The sequence below is a fragment of the Bos grunniens genome, chromosome 20 (genome assembly GCF_055505025.1).
Source record: "Bos grunniens cultivar Pamir isolate PY7600 chromosome 20, Bosgru_T2T1.0, whole genome shotgun sequence".
NCBI lineage: Eukaryota > Metazoa > Chordata > Mammalia > Artiodactyla > Bovidae > Bos > Bos grunniens.
In genome coordinates this window covers 48,339,755-48,360,438 of record NC_141184.1, presented here as the reverse complement: position 1 = coordinate 48,360,438, position 20,684 = coordinate 48,339,755, and the positions used below count along the sequence as shown (strand labels likewise).

The 20,684-nt window shown below is 37.2% G+C and overlaps 1 protein-coding gene across 50 annotated transcripts in view; it reads left to right on the top strand.

Moving 5' to 3' along the window:
- SLC38A9 (solute carrier family 38 member 9) overlaps positions 1-20,684 on the top strand; it is a 95,570-nt gene that overhangs the window by 62,196 nt on the left and 12,690 nt on the right. For 36 of the 50 annotated variants that reach the window (XR_015148771.1, XR_015148783.1, XR_015148774.1 and 33 more), the window contains one exon: positions 15,193-15,299. The exons of 8 other annotated variants lie outside the window; for them this stretch is intronic. Coding sequence is in view for 34 of the 42 variants with exons in the window: in XM_086361747.1 (XP_086217873.1) it covers positions 15,193-15,299 (107 nt within the window). In the remaining 8 variants the exon portion in view is untranslated. Of the gene's footprint in view, positions 1-45; positions 2,681-15,192; positions 15,300-20,684 lie in introns of those variants that run through there. 6 more of the 50 variants (XM_086361757.1, XM_086361759.1, XM_086361760.1 and 3 more) reach the window with 4 other exon arrangements.

Below are 20,684 nucleotides of genomic sequence, written 5' to 3'. Positions count from 1 at the left end.
GCTAAAACCAGAAATACAGTTGAAATTACTTTGGTTTTCTTGCAGTTGGGGATAACCAGGACCCTTTGTCATTTCTACTTGGGAGTTAAAAGTCACAACGCAATTGAAAAATCAAGAACTCATTCTCTAGACGTCTCTGAGAAGGCATAACCCTAGAATTTTAGAGACTTAGAACACAGTCAGTAATACATATATCTGGAAATACTAGTAATTGTAGGTCATCTGCTTGGTGGTTCTATGGTGGGTAATGCCACGTGACCCAGGTCTGCTGCAGCCAGAGCCCCTGTCCCTGTGGCAGGCCACTGCTGACTCGTGCCTCCACAGGATACACTCAAACACTCAAAGGCAGGTCTGGCTCAGTCTCTGTGGGACCTCTGGGTCCTGGTGCGCATACAGTTGGAAGCATCTCTGGTGGGTAGGGGGTTTAATTCTAAATGCGATTTTGCCCCTCCTGCCATTTTGTTGAGGCTTTTCCTTTGCCCTTGGACATGGGGATATCTTTTTTTGGTGGGATCCAACATTCTCCTGTCAATAGTTGTTCAGCTGCTGCTGCTGCTGCTGCTGCTAAGTCGCTTCAGTCGTGTCCAACTCTGTGCGACCCATAGACGGCAGCCCACCAGGCTTCCCATCCCTGGGATTCTCCAGGCAAGAACACTGGAGTGGGTTGCCATTTCCTTCTCCAGTGCATGAAAGTGAAAAGTGAAAGTGAAGTCGCTCAGTCATGTCCGACTCTAGCGACCCCATGGACTGTAGCCTACCAGGCTCCTCCTGCAGCAAGTTGCAATTTTGGAGTTCTTGCAAGAGATGAGTACACGTTCTTCTATTCCTCCATCTTGTTGCAGAATGATTATACCAAAGAAATTCTCGCAGTGTTAAGAAAGTTCTGGGACCCACAACAGATTTCCCAACTTGAGGATTGGGCAAAGGGACTGAGAACCCCCAGGCAATTTGACTTTGGAGACAGTGGGATTTGATTACAGAACTTCCACAGGACTGGGGAAACAGATTCTTAGAGGGCACAAACAAAACCTTATGAACACCAGGGCCAGGAAAAAGGAGCATTGTGCCCACAAGAGACTGAGCCAGACTTGCCTTTGAGTGTCTAGGAGTCTCAGGCCAAACAACAGAGATGGAACACAGCCTCACCCATCAAAAGAAAATTGGATTAAAGATTTCCTGAGCGTGGCCCCACCCATTAGAATAAGAACCAGTTTCCTCCACAGTCAGTCTCTCCCATCAGGAAGCTTCCATAAGCATCTCATCCTTTTTCATCAGAGGGCAGACAGAATGAAAACCACAGTCACAGAAAACTAAGCAAACTGATCACATGGACCACAGCCTTGTCTAACTCAATGAAACTATGAGCCATGCCGTGTAGGGCCACCCAAGACAGACGGGTCATGGTGGAGAGTTCTGACAAAAGTGGTCCACTGGAGAAGGGAATGGCAAATCACTTCAGTATTCTTGCCTTGAGAACCCCATGAACAGTATGAAAAGGCAAAAAGATATGTCACTGAAAGATGAACTCCCCAGGTCAGTAGGTACCCAATATGCTACTGGAGAAGAGTGAAGAAATAACTCCAGAAAGAATGAAGAGACAGAGCCAAAGCAAAAACAACACCCAGTTGTGGATATGACTAGGGATGGAAGTAAAGTCTGATGCTGTAAAGAACAATATTACATGGGAACCCAGAATGTTAGATCCATGAATCAAGGTAAATTGGAAGTGGTCAAACAGGAGATGGCAAGAGTGAACATTGACATTTTAGGAATCAGTGAACTAAAATGGACCAGAATGGGAGAATTTAACTCAGATGACCATTATATCTGCTACTGTGGCCAAGAATCCCTTAGAAGAAATGGAGTAGCCCTCATAATCAACAAAAGAGTCCAAAGTGCAGTAGTTGGGTGAAATCTCAAAATGACAGAATGATCTCTGTTCGATTCCAAGGTAAACAATTCAATATCATAGTAATCCAAGTCTATGCCCCAATCACTAATGCTGAAGAAGCTGAAGTTGAATGGTTCAATGAAGACCTACAAGATCTTCCAGAACTAACACCAAAAAAGGATGTCCTCTTTATCATAGGAGACTGAAATGCAAAAGTAGGAAGTCAGGAGATACCTGGAGTAACAGGCAAGTTTGGCCTTGGAGTACAAAATGAAGCAGGGCGAAGGCTAACAGAGTTTTGCCAAGAGAACTCACTGGTCATAGCAAACACCCTCTTCCAACAACACAAGAGACAACTCTGCACATGGACATCACCAGATGGTCAATACCGAAATCAGATTATATTCTTTGCAGCCAAAGATGGAGAAGCTCTATACATTCAGCAAAAACAAGACCAGGAGCTGACTGTGGCTCAGATCATGAACTCCTTATTGCAAAATTCAGAGTTAAATGGAAGAAAGTAGAGAAATCCACTAGTTCATTCAGACATGATCTAAAATCAAATTCTTTATGATTATACAGTGAAAGTGACAAATAAATTCAAGGAATTAGATCTGATAGACACAGTACATCAAGAACTTGGTGACCAAGACCATCCCCATGAAAAAGAAATGCAAAATGGTTAGCTGAGGAGGCCTTACAAATAGCTGAGAAAAGGAGAGAAGCTAAAGGCAAAGGGGAAAAGTAAAGACATACCCATCTAAATGCAGAGTTAATAGCAAGGAGAAATAAGAAGGCCTTCCTCAGAGATTCAATGCAAAGAAATAGAGGAAAACAAAGAATGGGAACACTAGAGATCTCTTCAGGAAAATTAGAGATACCAAGGGAACATTTCATGGAAAGATGGGCACAATAAAGGACAGAAACAGTATGGACCTAACCGAAGCAGAAGTTATTAAGAAAAGGTAGCAAGAATGCACAGAATAACTATATAAAAATATAAAAAAAAGGTCTTAATGACCAGATAACCACAATGGTGCGATCACTCACCTAGAGCCAGACATCCTGGAATGTGAAGTCAAATGGGCCTTAGGAAGCATCACTAGGAACAAAGCTAGTGGAGGTGATGGAATTCCAGTTGAGCTATTTCAAATGCTGAAAGATGATGCTGTGAAAGTGCTGCACTCAATATGCCAGCAAATTTGGAAAACTCAGCAATGGTCACAGGACTGGAAAAGGTCAGTTTTCCAATCCCAAAGAAAGGTTATGCCAAAGAATGTTCAAACTACCACACAATTGCACTCATCTCACATGCTCGCAAAGTAATGCTCAAAATTCTCCAAGCCAGGCTTCAACAGTATATGAACTGAGTGCTTCCAGATGTTCAAGTTGGTTTTAGAAAAGGCAGAAGAGCCAGAGATCAAATTGCCAACATTCGCTGGATCATCGAAAAAGCAAGAGAGTTACAGAAAAGCATCTATTTCTGCTTTATTGACTACACCAAAGCCTTTGACTGTGTAGATCACAACAAACTGGAAAATTCTTCAAGAGATGGGAATACCAGACCACCTGACCTGCCTCCTGAGAGATCTGTATGCAGGTCAAGAAAGAATAGTTAGAACTGGACATGGTACAACGGACTAGTTCCATACATACAAAGGAATACATCAAGGCTGTATATTGTCACTCTGCTTATTTAACTTATATGTAGAGTACATCATGCAAAATGCTGGGCTGGATGAAGCACAAGCTGGAATCAAGATTGCCGGAAGAAATAACAGTAACCTCAGATATGCAGATAACACCACCCTTATGGCAGAAAGCAAAGAGGAACTAAAGAGCCTCTTGATGAAGGTGAAAGAGGAAAGTGAAAAAGTTGGCTTAAAGCTCAACATTCAGAAAATGAAGATCATGCCATCTGGTCCCATCACTTCATGGCAAATAGATGGGGAAACAATGGAAACAGTGACAGACCTTATTTTGGGTGCTCCAAAATCACTGCAGATGGTGACTACAGCCATGAAATCAAAAGATGCTTGCTCCTTGGAAGAAAAGCCATGACCAACCTAAAGCAGAGACATTACTTTGCCAACAAAGGACTGTTTAGTCAAGGCTATGGTTTTTCCAGTGGTCATGTATGGATGTGAGCATTGGACCATAAAGAAAGCTGTGTGCTGAAGAACTGTTGCTTTTGAACTGTGATGTTTTAGAAGACTCTTGAGAGTCCCTTGGACTGCAAGGAGATCAAACCAATCAATCCTAAAGGAAATCAAAACCTGAATATTCATTGGAAGGGCTGATGCTGAAGCTGAAGCTCCAATACTTTGTCCACCTGATGTGATGAATTGACTCATTGGAAAAGGCCTTGATACTGGGAGAGATTGAAGGCAGGAGGAGAAAGGGATGACAGAGGATGAGGTGGTTGGATGGCATCACCTATTCAATTGACGTGAGTTTGAGCAAGCTTCAAGAGTTGGTGATGGACAGGGAAGCCTGGCGTACTGCATTCCATGAGGTTGCAAAGAGTCGAACGTGACTGAGCAACTGAACTGAACTAAATGCTGGTAATTAACATCATTGTTCCCTTTATGGGTTTTTTCTTTTAATGTTGATGGTTTTCAGGCTAATTAAGATGGTGATTATTAAGTGTTCTTTTTCTTCTTTTTTTTTCCCCATAGCAATTTTTTGTTTCACCCAAATTTAGAGTATTTTGAACATGATAGAAGGGCATCTTTTCAACCGAAGGATCAGACTCAGGTGTCCCGCATTGTAGGCAGGATTCTTTACCATCTGAGCCTCCAGGGAAGCCCAAGAACACTGGAGTGGGTAGCTTAACCCTTCTCCAGGGAATCCGTCCAACCCAGGAATCGAACTCAGGTCTTCTACATTGCAGGCAGATTCTTTTTCTGCTGAGCTACCAGGGAAGTCCAAAGCAATGAATGGATAATGCTAAATGAGGAGACAGACTAGAAAATACAAGTGGCTATTATGCCTGTATCTTAAAAACTGATAAAAAGAAAGTAGTACAAAATCCTGTTGTTGGTTTAGGAAGACTGCTCTCCTTCCATTCTTCAACTGTTGATTCTGGCAGTGTAGATTTCAAGTCTTTATTCAATTTCTCAGGTTTGTCTCTAAAGCCTACAATTAGAGTTGTCTTCCTTTGTTTCATTTATTACAACATTCTTGAGTTTTCCAAGTGTGCTGAGTTGGTGATCATTGGAAGTCGTTGTTTATGTTACCATGGTTATGTATTTTTAGTTCATCTGGCTGCATCAACTTTAATTTTTTAAATTTCTATTAGAAGCCCACAAAGACTAAAAAGTCTATTTAAATTCAGGATAAAGGAAGCACTGGGGCTTGAAAGGCATCCTTCTCTCACAGATTATATTTAAAATTGGATAGTGATAAAAATGGCAACTTTAAGCTACTTCTTCCACTGATTAATAAAAATAGTCTATTTTCTAAAAGTAGATTCATAATGATTTATATTTAGACTTAGTGATAAAAGTTCCCGCTAATGATAGAACATTAGAGATAAATATGAAAGAAAGGGAGAGTATTAATAGTTATTTAGAAGATGGAAAAGAGAAACATATTTAAGTAGTTATCAAGCCATTTATTTCACTTTGCTTCATTTCTAAATGATATGAAAGGAGAATCATGAGGACTGAAAGGAGTTTTTATAAATATTTATGGCTCTGAGACTTACTGTGATTGAAGAATTTTTCAATAAAGAAAATATGTCATAAATCTTTCTCAGTAAAAGCTGATTAAAAATCAGAGAACTTGGAGGCTGTGAATCTTTATTGTCCTGATGAAGAATTCTCATAAACTTCTGGGTCTAATTGAATCTTTATGTACTCTTGTTTCTAAAAATTCATTTTTCAGTTCAGTACTTCTTCCCAGGTAATTGGAAAAATAACAAGAAAAACCTGCTCATGTATTTCATTCTATCCTTTCCTGCCTACTCAAGGACTTTACTTTTTGCTGTTATCCTTTGTTTTTTAACCATGCATTATCAGATTTTTCCTACTGAACTATTCCTACTAGTATACAAACATGTTACCGAGTCTAAAAACAAAAACTCGTATAACCCCATTCCCTGTAACTGTTATTTCTTTTTAAAGAAAAGCTTTGTAAGAGTTGTCTGTGCTGTCTCCACTTCTTCCATTTTGCCTTGGACTCACTTCTGTTAGGCTTTTGCTCCAGTCACTCCATGCCTGATGACCAGTGACTTCATCTTTCCAAACCCCATGACCAAATCCCATACCTCTTCTTACTCAACCTATTAGCAGCATGGGGCACATTTGGCCACATCTTCCATCTTAAAACACTTTATTTACTTAACTTCTAAAACCCTATTCTCTCTTGACTCTTCTACATAACTGTTCCTTTTCTTATCTCTGACCTCTAAATGATAGTCATCCGGTTTAGACACAAACCCCCCTTCTCTCTACCTTTATTCCCTAAGTAATGTCACCTAGTCACCTGGCTTCATATGTTGTCATCATAGATGATGACCAATCCCAATTTTATCTCTAGCTTAGATCTCTCTACTGAAACCCATACTCATATATGCTTCTTCTTGGATGTCCACTTTGTATTCTTAATTTACAAAAATCCAATAATTGTTTTCTCCCTCATCCACCCCCTCCCACCAGCCTGCTTAACCTGCTCTTCTCCCAGGCTTCTCATTCTCAGAAAATGGTAGCCCCAGTTTACCACTTGACCAGGCCAAACACTTAGGAGTCATACTTAACTGTTCTTTTTTTCCACTTCCCTTCCACCAATATCTGCACAACCGACCTTCTACTTTCAAAATAAATTGAGAATATGATTATTTATTATCATTTCTACCAAAAAAGAACTATGTTAAGCTCCTACTCTCTCAGCCAGATTATTGAAGTAGCCTCATAACTAGCCTCACTGTTTCCACTTTGTCTCCTCCATAGTCTGTTCCACACCTAGCAGACAGAGTTTGTTTTTAAGACACAACCTTCAAAAGCCTCTAGTGTTTCCCATCTTATTCAGAATAGAGGCAAGTCTTTGTCATTGTCTATAGGCCCTGTTGAATGTGACTCCTGGCTTTCTCTCTGATTTCATTCCCTATTACTTTCCCATTCATTCAGTCTACTCCACAACACTGCCTTCCTTGCTGCTCTACAAAATTGCCAAGCACGCTCCTAGCTCAGAGTCTTTGCACTCAGTATTCCCTGTACATAAAATGTCCTTTTTCTCAGGTTTCTACATGATTGGTATTGTTAGAGAGGTTTTCCCTGACTTTGTACCACCTCTCACACCTTCTTGTTCTTTGTTTTCTTTAGAACTGTCATCACTACCAAATCTTATATGCAAGTATCCCTGGTTATCTAAATGTTAAATTCCTGATTCTGACTGGTTGGAGTATTGAGGCATATTCATTATTCTAATCAACTTGGCTCCCGAGTTTCAGATAGAAAGTAGCAGACATTAAGATAACAAGAGACTTACCTAAAAATGTTTCTAAATCTGTTTGGTTCTTGAATTTGGGAAGTTCAGATGTTATGAAATATCTGTATTTATTTATTTTTATCTGGGTATCTAGAATGTTCACCCTCTGAGAAATAGTCTTTGTTCTTTTTATGCTTCTCTATTGTATCCCCAAGACCTATGATACTTCTAGCATATAGTGAGTACTCAATAAATAACTGAGAAAATGGGTTTATATCTACTCCTTCCCAAATCCCATTAAAACAATATTTTAAAAAATGTAAAAAGCACAAAGAAATTCTCCAGAAGAGACAATAGCAAACGAGAGACAGCAACAGATTTTTAGAAGCTAGAAAGCTGATACGTGGTTGGTAATTGACAGCAAAGCAGAGAAAGCTGAAATGTAAATACCTGTAGAGAGGGGGCCAATGTGAATGACACAATCCTTGAAAGCCTCAGTATGTGGAGACATTTGGGAACTCTGAAAGCAAAGATAAGGAGAAGGGCTTAAAATGGGAGAATTCCTTGAAAGTTTGTATCAGTAATAATTAGATATAATCCATCCCCCTTCCCTTTTCAATCTAGCAAGAGATGGAAGAAACTAAATCAGATACTCTCTGGACTTTGGTTTGCCAAGCTCAACAGAAGGGTAGGAATAAGACTCAGTTCTGAAAATGGGTTAAGTGAAAGCATATGTGCTGAATGGTGAGGCCAAACCCCACCTCCTACCCCTCCAATTCTCTTTTCTTACACCTTGCCTCTCAGAATGCTGATAGCATAGGAAAATAGAGGGTTCTCCTCAGGAGAAACCAGTAAGCCCAAGAAGACCTGGAGTCTCAGATATTTGGGTTCTATCAAAGAAATGGCAGGTACCTTGCTTGTCTCAGACCATTTAGATGTCCACTAAGTATGCTTTTTTTTTTTTAGTGCTTCACTTTTAAATGTTAATATAACTGAATATCACTGGATACCTGTGGAAAACCTCTTACATAAAAATAAAACAAGAAAGATAAAAAAGGAACCTAAAGGGAAAATAATGAGGGAACAAAAGCAAAATTCTAAAAAATTACATCCTCAAAGTGACAAAAGACAGTGATATCCATGAAACAATATTTGAATACCATTGGAAATAAAATATGGATAGAAATTAAGAATTCAAAGAAAATTTGGAAGATAAAGCTAACCTTCTCAAAAGACTAGACAATGTGGATGGATGGATGGATGGATGACTGGAAGGAAGAAAGGAAAAATATAGGACAGAAAAGATGAGGAAATAGAGAATTAATCTAGGTGGTCCAGTATCCAACTGAAAATAGTACCGTAGAGAAGAGAGAACGTGGTGAGGAAATTTCCTCAGAACTGAAGAACATGTGTTTCTATACATAAGGGCCCAAAACATTGTGAATAAGACCCACACCAAAGCGTATCATTATGAAATTTCACAACACCAGGGATAAAGAGAGGAGCTTTCAGGGACTAAGCACAAGTCTGTACAAAAGGTCTGGAATCAGAAGAGTATCAGACTTTTTAACAACAGCTCTGAAAGAAAAAGACAATAGAAGGTCATCAAAGGTCTCAGAATAAATTATTTTGACCTAAAATCCTAAAGCCCATCATACTCTCATCCAACTGTTAGAGTATATAATAAAGGTATTTTTGGAAAGTCTCACAAAATTTTACCTTCCATGCACTCTTTCTCAGGAAAATACTGCAAAATGTGCTTCACCAAAAAGAAGTAGACTATCAAGAAATTCCCAGAATGATGGTGAAGGGAAATCCTAGGAAACAGCTGTGCAGCAGGCCTAGGGAGCAGCCAGCCCAGATTATAGCAGGTAGACAGATGGCTCCAAGAGGCATTAAAAATAATAATAATAATAATAAAATGGAAAAGGTTATTGATGTGTTATATAGATAGAGTGGAGTTTTTCCATTATTTTGGAGATTTTAGGGAAGAATTAGTGTTAACTAGAAAATCAGGCAACCGAAAAGGAAAAAAGTCACCTATGACTTCCAATAAAACAGGTCAACACAAGTATTTTATATAAGAAAGAAGAGTGTAATAATAGTAATAGATTCCATAGCTTAACTGTGAATAACAGATAATCATAAAAATGAAAACTTTGATTTTATAAAATCAGAATTATGATTCTATTAGGGGAATAAGACATGGGGAAGTGAAGGGTGATCATGATATAAAAGTCCTAAAGCCTTCTGGTGGAAAATCAATGTCTCATGTCTAAAATTTAAAAGTAAAGAAAAAGGAATATAAGCATATTACTTAAAAATAGATTATAAATTTAAGATATGCTAAATAGTTAAAAGAGTTACGGGGATACCACTTCCACCCATTCAGATGGCTATAATTAAACAAATGGAAAAGAAATGTTGGCAAGGATGTTGAAAAATTGGTACCCTTATACATTGCTGGTGGAATTGTAATAAGGTTCAGTCCTATGGAAAATACTTTGGCACTTCCTTATAAAGTTCAACACAGAATAACCATATGAACATGCAATTCCACTCCTAGGTATGTATCTAAAAGAACTGAAAAAGGGTGTTGAAAGAAATACTTGCATGTGAAGCAGTATTCACAATAGTTCAAAAAGGGAAACAACCAAAATGTTCATCAATGAATGGATAAATTGTAGTATATCCATACAGTGGAATATTATTTGGTCATAAAAAGAAAGAAAGTACTAATTAATGCCACAACATGAATGAAGCTGGAATATATGCTAAGTGAAAGAGCCCAGTTTCAAAGGTCCACATATTGACTGAGTCCTTTCATATGAAATATTCAGAATAGGAAAATCTTCAGAGACATAAAGTAGAATAGTGATTGACTAGGGATGGGGGGTTTAGGTGGAAATGAGGAATGATGGCTAATGAATGTGGAGTTTCTTTGTAAACTGTTGTAAATTGATCCTGGTGCTGGTCATACAACTCTGAATATACTAAAAACTACCAGTTTGTAAACTAAATGGGTGAATGGTATGATAGTGTACATGCTCAGTCACTCAGTTGTGTCTGACTCTTTGCAACCCCATGGACTGCAGCCCTCCAGGCTCCTCTGCCCATGGAATTTTCCAGGCAGGAATACTGGATTTGGTTGTCATTTCCTCCACTAGGGGATCCTTACAGCCCAGGGATCAGACCTGGGTCTCCTGCACTGGTAAGTAGATTCTTTACCACTGCACCATGATATATGAATTAAATATCATCTATGAATTAAATACCAATAAAGCTGTTTGAGAAAACATATGCTGAAAGGATAGAAGAGATATTAAAGTAATGTATGTGCCTGTCTAAACAAACTTCAACATTCTGTAAAGGAATATATAAAAATATAGCACTCAGTGAAGCAAAATTAACAATATTTGACATCTTAAAAAAAAAAAAAAAAGAGTTACAATTAGTTGCTTCTGGGAAACAGGATTCAGGATGGGAAATGTGAAAGGTATGAAACTGGTTTTTGTTAGAAACCTTGTGATACTGTTTAACTTTTAACAATTTAAGACTGCAATTAAGATTACATTTTTAAAATGAAAAGCTGTTAAATGCTTTGAAACTGACTTCAAAAAGAGACTCAGACACTGATTTTCAAGGATTATGGGGTGATTTGATAGCAGCATTGTGTTAATCTGCAGCCAGAAAAACATAATTTTGTAACCACATGTACTTTAAATAGTATGTATATACCCCACATTTTTTGTTGTTTTTGCTTTTGAACTTTTTAATTAAAGTATAGCATACATTTATAATAAAAGTGCACAGTTCCTGAGTGTACAGCTTGATTAATTTTCACAAACTGAACAAATCAGATAACCAGCACCCTGTTCAAAATCAGAAATTACTATTAATAGCACCCCAGAAATCCATCTCATTCTCCCTACCAGTTGGTATTGCCCTGCAGAGATAACCACTGTTCTAACTTTTAACCCCAAAGATTAATTTTGTCTGTTTTTTGACTGACTATAGTTGGTTATGTCCATATTTAGTTCTCTGCCCATGTTTTCAATCAGATTGTTTATTTTCTTGCTATTGAGTTATATGAGTTATTTATATATTTTGATTATTAGCTGTTTATCCAGTACATGATTTGCAAACACTTTCTCCCATTTTGTAGGTTGCCTGTTCATTTTGTCAATGGTTTCCTTTGCTCTACAGAAGCTTGTTAGGTTGATATGGTTCCATTTGTTTATTTTTGTTTTTGTTGCCTTTGCTCTTGTTGTGAAATAAAAATATCACTGCCAAGATCAGTATCATGGAGCTTACCGTCCTGCCCATGTTTTCTTCTCAGGGTTTTATGGTTTCAGGTCTTACTTTCAAGTTTTTAATCCATTTAGAGTTGATCTTTGTGTATGGTTTAAGATAGGGGGGCCCAGTTTCATTCTTTTGCATGTGTCTCCCGGTTTTTCCAACAGCATTTATTGAAGAGGCTCTTCTTCCCCCATTGTATATTCTTGACTTCTTTGTCATAAATTAATCAGCTGTATGTGTGTGGATTTATTTCTGAGCACTCTGCTCCACTGATCTATGTGTCTGTTTGTCAATACCATGCTGTTTTGATTACTGTATCTTGTAATAAAGTTTAAAACCAGGAAGTGTGATGCCACCAGCTTCATACTTCTTTCCCAAGATTGCTTTAGCTGTTTGGAGTCTTTTATGTTTCTATACACATTTCAGGACTGTTTGTTCTATTTCTGTGAAAAATGTCATTGAAATTTTGATGGAGATTGCATTGAATGTGTAGATTGTTTTGGGTAGTATAGACATTTTAACAATATTGATTCTTCCGATTCATGAACTTGGAGTCACTTTCCATTTATTTGTGTCTTCAATTTCTTTCATCATGTCTTACAGATTTTATAGGTCTTTCAACTCCTTGGCTAAATTTATATCTAGGTATTTTATTCTTTTTGATGCTACTATAAATGGGATTGTTTTCTTAATTTCTTTTTCTGATAGTTTGTTATTAGTGTATAGAAACAACAGATTTTGTATGTTGAAATAATACCCCCCAAGTTTTCTGATTTTGTGTATTGGTTCTAAAAATTTTTTGGTGGCATTCTTAGGGTTTTCTGTATATAGTATTATATCCTCAACAAATGGAGACAGTTTTATTTCTTCCTTTCCAATTTTGATGCCTTTTATTTCTTTTCTTGCTCTAAGACTTTCAATACTGTGTTGGATAAAAATGGCAAGAGTAGTCATCCTTGTCTTATTCCTGTTCTTGGAGGAAAAGTTTTTAGCTTATCATCATTGAATGTGATATTAGTTCTGGGTTTGTCTTATATATGGCCTTTATTATGTTGAGGTACTTTCCCTCCATACCCAGTTATTTGAGAGTTAATATCATAAATTGGTGTTCAGGCTCGATTTTGGAGGGTAAGTCCCTCCAGTGTGCACACTGCAAACATTTTTTCCCATCAATCTGGGCTTTTCCTTTACAGGACAAGCCAATTTGGTTGGGTACCCATTTGCAAAGGGGAGGTATTGTTGGACTCTACTCTGAGCCGGTTCGTTGAGAACTAGTTCTCATGGGGCAGGCCCACCCTAGTTGATATTAGCTCATTTGTAGGGTACATTTATTTACCTGATTTGGGAACTGGTCCAGTTGGAACTGGTTCATTTGGAAGCTAGTTCTTGAGGGGGTGGGTAGCCTAGTTGGAATTAGTTCATTTGTTTTATAGGATCAGGGAATCGGTTCATCTATATTCATTGATGCTGGAATCTGTGCCGTTTTTCTTGGAATTTGTCTGCATCTTTTGTGTTTTGGTGTTATAAAGCTTATAAAAATGGGAAATATTTCATGTGTACCAGGGGAAAGATCTTTGGGGTGCATATTAGATATGTTAAGATCAGAAGGGCAATGGCCCTTGAATGGTTCACAATTAAACAGTCAGAAATGCTTTACAAAGGAGAGGAACATTCTGATAATGAACATGCCCAGGAGGCTCCCCTGGACTTGTGGCATCCAATTCTAATTTCCCCTACAGGAGCCCCGGAGAAGGAAATGGCAACCCACTCCAGTGTTCTTGCCTGGAGAATCTCATGGACAGAGAAGCCTGGCAGGCTACAATAGTCCATGGAATCGCAGAGTCAGACATGACTGAGTGACTTAAGCGTATTGTAAAATGCTTTTTCCGCATCTATTGAAATGATCATATGATTCTCATTCTTTAATTTGTTAATGTGGTGTATTGATTGATTGAATGTGGTATCATTGATTACAATGATTGATTTGTACATGTTGAACCACACTTGCATCCCTGGAATAAATCTCACTTGATAATGGTATGTAATCCTTTTAATGAATTGTTTAACTTGGATTGCTAATATTTTATTGAGAATTTTTGTATCTGTGTTCATCAGGGACATTGGCCTGTAATTTTCTTTTCTTGTAGTGTCTTTGTCTAGCTTTGGTATCAGGTTAATTCTGGCTTTGTAAAATGAGTTTGGAAGTGTTTTTCTCTTTTATTTTTTAGAAGAGCTTGAGAAGGATACTATTCTTGATTGGTAGAATTCACAGAGAAGCTATCTAGTCCTAGACTTTTGTTTGTTGAGAAGGTTTTAATTATTAATTCAATCTCTAGTCTGTTCAGATTTTCTGTTTTTTCATGATTCAGTCTTGGGAGTTTGCATGTTTTTAGGAATTTATTCATTCCTTCTAGATTGTCCAATTTGTTGGTGTTTTGGTGTATAATTGTTCACATAGTCTCATGATCTTTTGTATTTCTGTTGTATTAGTTGTGGTGTCTTCTCTTTGTAGTTTCACTTATATGAATCCTCTCTTTTTTTTCTTGGTTAATCTAGCTGAAGTTTTATCTATTTTATCTTTCAAAAAAAGCCAGCTCTTAGTTTTGTTGATCTTTTCTATTATCTCTTTAATCCCTATTTCATTTATTTCTTGCTGATCTTTGTTATTTCTCTTCCTTTTAACTTTGGGATTTATTTGTTCTTGTTCTAGTTTCTTTAGGTATAAAAATGTTTATTTGAGATTTTTCTTATTTCTTGAGGTAGGCCTATCATGTACAAATGATAATTTTATCATCTTCTAAAATATTGGAGCTTTGTTATAATTATGTAAGTATAATGCTGTTGATCTGAAGTGATCATTCTTTTTCTTGTTAGAAAGTATCTTTCTGTTGAGGTCTGTCTCAATGGGGCTTTTTTTTTAACCTATATTGTTGGAACACCTCAGAGTAACTGCTATGAACACTGGAATGCATTATCTTTTCAAATTAGTGTTTTCATTTTCTTCAGATAAATACCCAGTAGTGGAATTACTGGGTCAACATGGTAGTTCTGTTTTGATGATAGCCATTTTGTATGAGATGCAAGGTAGTATCACATTTTGGTTTTAATTTGAATTTCTCTGATGATTAGCAGTGTAGATCATTTTTTCATGTGCCTTTTGACTATCTGTGTATCTTTTTTTGAAAAATGTATATTCAGGTCTTCTGCCCATTTTTCGTTCAGACCCTGAATTTGATCTTGCTCTGCAACATACTAGTTGTATGACCTCAAACAGAAACAACTAATAGAAAGTACCCTCACATGGACTTTCCTGGTGGTTCACTGGTTTCAACTCCGTGCTTCCAACACAGGGGGCATGGGTTCGATCCCACATGCTGCCAAGCTTGGCCAAAAATGATAAAGTATCCCCACAGGCATGATTTCTTGATTCCTCTTCTTTCCCTTTTCAAGTATTTGTTCAAGTATAATGTTAGCCTTGAGGAACTTTATAAAGGCATTTTATTCAGCTACTAGTACTCATTTTCCAGTTGTCAGTTTTAATGCATGTTTTTTCTTCTCTCTTTTTCTCCTAGAGATAAGATTTCAGTTTCCACAACTGACTGGGGTGCTTACCCTTGCTTTCTTTATTCATAATTGTATTATCACACTCTTGAAGAACAACAAGAACCAAGAAAATAATGTGAGTAATTACCTGAGGAATTGACTTTTGTTACTAAACCTTAATTTTTAAATGTAAACCACAAAACAATGGTCAGCAAACTTCTTCTTTAAAGGTTCAGGTGGTAAATATCTTAGACTTTATGGGCCATGGGATTGCAATTACCCAACTCTACTATTGTGGCACGAAAAGTAACTATAAATAATATGTAAGCAAGTGGGTAGTGCCTGTGTTACAAGAAAATTATATTTACTAAAACAGACAGTTGGCCGTATTTCATCCATGGGCCATAATAGTTTGCTCTAGAGCACTCACTAAAAAAAGGAAAAAAAAAAAGATGTATAGCTGGTAGCCATTAGTGGTGAGATCTTTAAAAATACCCAAGTGATCTAAAAGAAAACAAGAAAAAGGAAACAAAGAATATATGGTACAAATAGAAAACAAATAGAAAGACAATAGATTCAAACTCAGTCATATTAATAATTACATTAAAAATGGTCTAAATACTACAATTAAAAGAGATTGTCAGTCTGACTAAAAAAAAAAGCTATATATTGTCTACAAGAAACTTACTTTAAATATAGATATACCATGCAGACATTAAGTGTAAGAGAGTTGTTGTTCAGTCACTAAGTTGTGTCCGACTCTTTGCAACCCCATGGACTGCAGCATGCCAGACTCCCCTGTGCTTCGCTATCTCCTGGAGTTTGTTCAAATTCATGTCTATTGAGTTAGTAATGCTACGTAATCAACTTATCCTCTGCCGCCTTCTTTTCCTGTTGTCTTCAATCTTTCCTAGTATCAGGGTCTTTCCCAATGAGTCAGCTCTTAGCATCAGGTAGCCAAAGTATCGGAGCTTCAATTTCAACGTCAGTCCTTCCAATTAATATTCAGGGTTGATTTCCTTTAGGATTGACTGGTTTGATCTCCTTGCAACCCAAGAGTCTCTCATGAGTCTTCTCTCCAGCACCACAATTCGAAAGAGTCATTTCTTTGGTGCTCAGCTTTTTTTGTGGTCCAGCTCTCACAGCCATATATGACTACTGGATAGAAAACATATAGAAAGATAATAGATTCAACCCAGTTGTGTTGATACTTACATTAAAAATGGTCTAAATACTACAATTAAAAGAGATTGTCAGTCTGATTAAAAGCAAAACCTAATTATATACTGTCTACAAGAAACTTACTTTACATATAAAGAGATCATGCAGACACTAAGCGTAAGAGAGATGGAGAGGCTATTTTAATATCAGACAAAGCAGACTTCAGAACAAGGAGTATTGCCAAAGATAAAGAGGAACATTATATGATGATCTTTAAGGACCAGTTCATCAAGAAGACATAATTATCTTAAACATGTATGCTCCCAGTAACAGAGCTTCCAAGTAAAGGAAACAGCAACTGTCTTAACTGTAAGAAGTAGAGAAATCCACAATTATATTAATAATTAGTGATTTCATCAACCCTCCCTTAATAATTGATGGAGCAAATGGAAAATAAGTAAAGATATCAAAAGCATGAAAAACACTATCAGCCTACCAGGCATTTATAAAAGTCTTAAACAACAGCAGAATTCACATTCTTTTCAAAAACACATGAAACATTTACCAAGACTGACCATATGCTGAGTCACAGAACAAGTCATAATACACTTGAAAGGACTGAAATCATACCAAGTATGTTCTTTGACCACAATGAAATTAGAAATCAATACCAGAAAGAAATCTGAGAAACTGACAAATATGTGGAAATTAAACAACATACTCCTAAGTAACTAATGAGTTCAAGGAAAAAAATTACAAGAAAAATTAGGGAAGTACTTTGAGATTACTGAAAATGAAGATCAGATCGGATCAGTCGCTCAGTCATGTCCAACTCTTTGCGACCCCATGAATCACAGCACGCCAGGCCTCCCTGTCCATCACCAACTCCCGGAGTTCACTACAAGATAAAACATATCAAAATATATGGGATGCACTAAAACTGTGCTTAGAGAGAAATTTATGGCTGTAAATACCTACATTAAAAAAAAAATCTCAAATCAGTAATCTAACCTTCTACCTTAAGACACTGGGGGAAAAAAGAGCAAACTAAACCCAAAGAAAGCAGAACTTAACCAGTTACCTGTGGCCTTGTTAGTAAAATTTGAATTCGGCTTGATAGCTTCTAACCATATAAACGAAAATCATGATGAAGTTCTAATAGGAGTCTATACAATTATTGAAAGGTGAAAGTGTTAGTCACTCAGTCATGTCTGACCCTTTGCAACTGTGGATCTTTCTGCTAACAGGAGAGAATATCCTTCATGTTTTTTCTAGTGCCTTTAAATTTGTCTTGCAATGTGAACATATTAAGTCTTCTCCAAGATTTCTTTGTATGATATTGACAAGTTAGACTCTCTGAACAATAAATAACTCAACCACATCAGTTCTTTCTTTCTCTCTTCTCTCATCACTGTACTAGATTTTAATATTAAAAGCAGCTTTTATCAAGGGTTCATAGTAATACAAGAAAGCCATGTGTTTAATGTTGCTTCATTGTTTTATAAGAACTGTAATTGAGATATTCTTTGTTAAATTGCTCAGCATCCTTTATGTAAAGACAGTAGACAGAAAATTTTCTCTGTTCAAGGCTAGGAAAACATTTCCTTAATGAACTCATTATTTGATAATAAGGGTCATATAACTATTCTTGTTTCTATTTTTACTTTGACTTTTGGAAAACTTAAGAATTAAGGTCTCTTACCATTTTCTATAACTTTTCCTAGGCAAATGTATTTTTGCAGTTTTTTTCTTTTTCTATTACCCTCACACTTTAGATTCAGTTTTTATTTTAGAAATGTTTAATATTATTGTACTTCTGTCATAAACAGTTTTAAATCTTTGGAGGGAATAGGAAGAAAATCTTACTATCCTAAATGAACATTTGGAACTTTGGAGTGTAAAGGAAAAATTGAGAATATACTTTATGGCTTTTACTTTTAAATCTGTCTCACCTTCTTCACAAATTTCCTGACTACTTGCCACTTGAACTAAGCTGCCAATCACAAATTTTAGGAAGTTTCGAGATACGTGGAAGATATCTTTTGTATCATCACAGGAATAGTGTATGTAGTTAACAGTGTATACTTTGGTTTCAGCCAGGATACCTTTCTATCCTACTCAACTGATCTCTAATGCTAATTTAAACCAAGTACCACAGAAACCAATTTTGTGAAGTTGGATTCTCATGTTTTGGGTCATTCTATCCATAAGGCTGTGTTTCTCAAACTTCACCACCAAAGTCCCCTTAATGAGAGAGAACACCTTGTATACCTGAGAATCTGGGGGTGAAGAAAACAATTTTAGTGGAATCTCATATCCTATCCTAAACACTCATGTATATTTTTATTGTACTCATAATTAGTTTGTCTTACTAGAAAACAGTCTTAAAACAATGAGTTAAGTTACAGGCAGACTTCACTTTGTACAGTTCCCATATGCATGAATTTCAGTTGCTTGTGGCTTAGTTAGATTTTATCAGCTCCCCCTAACAACATGGTTCAAATTTAGGTTACCACAGGATTTCAACTTGCATAAAGTAGTAACTGGGGGCTTCCCAGGTGGTACCTTGGTAAAGAATCCACCTGCCAATGCAGGAAGGACTGTACAAGTCAATGAATCACTTATGGATCCTCATCTGGAATCAACTTCAGAAAATCTTAGCACCTTAGAAACCTTCACCTCAAGAAGTTTTTTTTCTAGTGACTCCCAGAGTCTTGATTGGCATCTGAACTGGTCCTTTCACTTTTAGATTATTTTCCTTTGTGCCTCTGATCTAGTCCGCACACCCCTTCTCCAGAGATTTTATGTTGTGGCTGGTTGGAGTAATTCTTCCTCGGTGAGGTGTTTTCCTGTAATTCTTCCTGGTGAGGTATCTCCCCAGTATTTGCAAGCCTTGGCTGCAACGCACCTTCCTGACTCACCTGTTCCCAGTGAGTGAACAGCATGAGGGAGGAGCCAGCCGACCCCAACAGTGCTGCAGCTGCAAAGGCATCTTCCTCAAAGAGGTGTTGGGGCACTTTCACAGTCTCATGTCGCTTAGTCGTGTCCAACTCTTTGCGACCCCAGGAATTGCAGCCCACCAGTCTCCTCTGTCCACAGGGATTCTCCAGGCAAGAATACTAGAGTGGTTTGCCATTCCCTTTTCCAGGGGATCTTCCCGAGCCAGGGACCAAAACCAGGTCTCCTGCGTTGCAGGCAGATTCCTTAGCTTCTGAGCCACCAGGTAACCCCCGTGACACAATCTCATACTACCATAGAAAGAGAAGACTGTCTATGCCTAGTTTTGGTCCTGAAAATTTTTAAGAGGAATAGCTTTTCTTGAAATTCACATCAGCTTATCTGAAGGTATGCATTCCTCAGTGCGAGAAGCAGACTGAATAGAGAGATAAATATTTCTGTCTTATGGTCCCCAAAGTACATAGGAAGAGTCCTGCCTTTCATACTATATCACTCAATGGACCTTGCAATCTATATTCCATATGTAAACAACCATAAATGAGTTCTTGTTTCTACTGAGTTGGGGGACTAGCATTTTGTAGAACTAGTGTGTGAGGTTCAGGTAATAAAATTTGGCTCAACTTTAGTCACTTGTGGAAAATAGTTTTTTAAAGGCTTAGAAGTAAAAGTTTAAATGGATGATGTCTTCTTACTGTCTTAATCGGTTGAAACCAGTGTATAAAATGCTTCCCCAGTGACTCAGCAGTAAAGAATCTGCCTGCAGTGCAGGAGATGCAGGTTCAATCCCTGGGTTAGAAGATCCCCTGGGGAAGGGAATGGCTATCCACTCTAGTATTCTTACCTGGAGAATTCCATGGACAGAGGAGTCTGGCGAGCTACAGTCTGTGGGGTCACAAAGAGTCGGACACAGCTGAGTGACTAACACTTTTCATTTTTCGTTGTATAAATTAAGCTAAATACATACTATATTCTGAGAAAACTTTGTCATTTGATTTATTCAAGGAGGTTTCAGTAAGTAATTTGAGTCACTGAAGTTTTGTTAATACCATGATATAATGTTTTCTTGAGATTTAAGTCAGAAAATGTGAAGCTTGTCAGGAACTTGGAATTTTTAATGTTGATTTTGGGTTAGTCATTCAGAGATCAGTAAAAAAAAAAAAGAAAAAAACTTTGAAAATAGAAAAGAAAACATAAGAATAGAAAAAGCCTCATTCTCATCTATATAAACTATAGTTGTACTTGGATCTGAAGACATTTGTAAAGAATAGTGAGGCTCCTAAACAGGGGTAGTGCTCAAATTTTCCAGGTTTTCCAAATTTGACATAATTTCATGAGGTTTTCTTTTCACTAAACATATTTTTACCTATGTAACTAAATGAGATATAGTTTCTGTTCTTTAGTA